Source organism: Aplysia californica, unplaced genomic scaffold (assembly GCF_000002075.1).
Source record: "Aplysia californica isolate F4 #8 unplaced genomic scaffold, AplCal3.0 scaffold01336, whole genome shotgun sequence".
Taxonomy (NCBI): Eukaryota; Metazoa; Mollusca; class Gastropoda; order Aplysiida; family Aplysiidae; genus Aplysia; species Aplysia californica.
In genome coordinates, this window is record NW_004798606.1 from 37,565 (window position 1) to 40,197 (window position 2,633).

At 45.0% G+C, this 2,633-nt stretch overlaps 1 protein-coding gene across 1 annotated transcript in view; it reads right to left on the reverse strand.

Annotated features, from left to right (window-relative positions):
- Positions 1–2,633, reverse strand: part of LOC101860711 (protein unc-79 homolog) — a gene marked incomplete in the record, with an annotated part of 74,225 nt that overhangs the window by 23,882 nt on the left and 47,710 nt on the right. Inside the window, 2 exon segments of the mRNA XM_035973512.1 lie at positions 1,189–1,322; positions 2,163–2,350. Of these exon segments, the coding sequence (XP_035829405.1) occupies positions 1,189–1,322; positions 2,163–2,350 (322 nt within the window).

Here is a 2,633-nt window from a genome sequence, read left to right on the forward strand (position 1 = left end):
GGGGGAGGAATTTATGGGGGTCACTAATTGAGGTCAGTTGATAGAGCAGCGCAACAAAGGGTGTGGGGCGGAGAGGATGGCGGAACTCACGAGCGCTCGCCTACTCGCGATTCATTGAAGCCGACTGAATCGCGAATCGTCACTCTCAAATTTGACGAGCAGGATCCAGCCCTAGTGAGTGGGAGTTTGGGGAGAGTACTTGTTTGAACAGGTGAGAGTTCGGGACAGGTGGCTGTTAAAGCAGGTTCGACTGCATTTACTTTGTGGTTGCTGTTACCTGATTGAAAAAAATTTTTGGGGTAAGTGTTTTACGACTTCTGCAACTGCATAAGGTCATATAAGCGCGCTGGACACATTAAACATTTTCAGTTGGTAGGAAATTTTGAATTTTGCCCGTCTGGCGACCGAAGTCTACTCTTATCTAATTTAGACCACAAAGGGATCTTTAAGGTGCGCAACTTGCACACAGGACCTCCCAAGATTTTTTGCCCTTGTCCAAGAAGGCTAGGTGTAGATATTTCCTACCATAAGATCAGGGGTGTGTCTGAAAGACTGCAGTAAGAACGAGCCAAGCAGTAGCAGCAGAACGGCTGCAGAAAGAGTCAGGAGCCCAGAGGAGGGGGCAAAGGAGGTGATGGGGTGGGGGCAGAAAGTGGAGACTAAAGCAGAAGACAGAACATTGCTAGAGAGCAGGAAAGGAGGTGAAAGGAGACAATTTTAAAGAAGAAAATTTTTCGGTTGCAACCCGGATTCAAACCTGGGACCTTTGAATGAGAGGCGAACACCTTAAGCTCTAGGCTAGGAGAGCCCCCCTGTAACCTGAGGAAACCACCAGACCTGTTACTGGCAAAAGGTTATAACTAAACAATGCACCAACACATCACTGCAGCTAGTGAACTACAGGGTTTTCCAATTTCATTTGCTTCTTTCAGACTGGTTTGAGTCTCGAACAGCACATCGACACCTTAACTGTCCATGGAAAAAGCAAAAGCAAAAGACAGAAACAACACAGGGAAAGACAAGAAGTAGGATCTACACCTGGCGGCATCCTTCAATCGCACCCCATTTTCTTTTATTTACTTCAGTTTTGTTTGAGTACAAAGACTCAAAAGTACAACCACCCGCACATTGTAAAGTTAAGTTATGTGAGAGTAAAGAGAGCACAAACGGGCCGGTCTTGTCTTGTACCTTTACTATCCTCCAGAGTGGCGTCACAGGCTGAGTCTCCCTCACTTGTCTGTGTTTTCTCGCTGTCGTCCGATGTCTCTCCCTCCGAGGCAGCTTCTCTGCTGTGGTCCGACGTGGTGCCGTGCTCGCGCCCACTGCTCCCATGAACAACACAAGACATTGTCAGACTTTGTTTAAGAACAGAGAGGAACATTGACACAACAATGATAATTTCGTGCAAGGAAAGAGTAATACAAACAGACAGAGGAAATGGAAAGCAGAAAAAGAACCTACCAGCGATGCCCTCCAATCCCCCCATTTATCCAACTAGTGTCTTCATTATTGTGTTCACTTTTTTCTGCACATGTTTCTCCTTAAAGTAATTTAGTCTTAACAGAATTATCAACATAATTCGGCCATATAAATGCCAAGCTTCACCATCTTTAGTAAAATTTTTAAAATCCAGATTTTTATACAAAATATCCGTTTTAAAATGCTATCATGGATAAACTGCATCTTTAAAAAATGCATCACTGATGTAACCATGTAAACACATCATCTTAGTCCAATTGAATCTGACCGACCATTACTGAATGTGTTATACATTTCTGATCTGATATCAACCATATGTATTAATATTTTGTATTTTCCAAGCAATTGTGTGATGAATGCTCAGCAATTCTCACTTGTCGTACTTCTTGAACAATTGTGGGTTTTTACATTCTGCAACAATGTTAACTGTCCTCGTCAGTATTATTGCATGCCACAATCGATACAATTTAGATCATTAATGAGGCAGAGAGCTACAACCTTGCCATCCCAGGCTGAGTGGGATACAGTATCCCAGCGGTCAGAAAGAGATCCCTGATAAAATACCTTCCCTACCTGGGAATCAAACTCAAGTCTTCTGTTTTGCAACAACAAAATGTCTAACCATAAGCCCACCACCACTGGTAGTCCCATCTCACACAACCCAACACCCCACAACGAGTCACCTCGAGCCCTCGGTGGTCGCACTACTGCTGGTGGCACCTCCGTGCACGACCGGGTTGGAATGTCCGCCCGCCACCGTGGGCTGGGACGAGGAGACAGAGAACTCCTGCAGCTGCTGCGCCATCTTCTTCTCTACCGAGATCGGCGATTTTGTTTTCTGCGACAGTAACGGAGCATCACTTCTCTCCGTCTGCAATGTTGAAAGATATACAACCGTGTCAGTCGTACCGGTCTATTCAGGCTTATATGTGGGGTACAGACAGGCACATCAACACAACAACAGCCATAAGAGCTAGAAAAAAGCAAGACTGATGGACAGACAAACAGATAAAGAGTGAATAAATACAACCTACCAGTGGCACCCTCAATACACCCGCATTCTTAGCCAGGCAGGCGGCATCAGTTGGTATGTATATGTTAGAGAAAAATGAGCCTGCCAACCTGTCAATGGTCATTTAGAGCTTCAAAAGGCT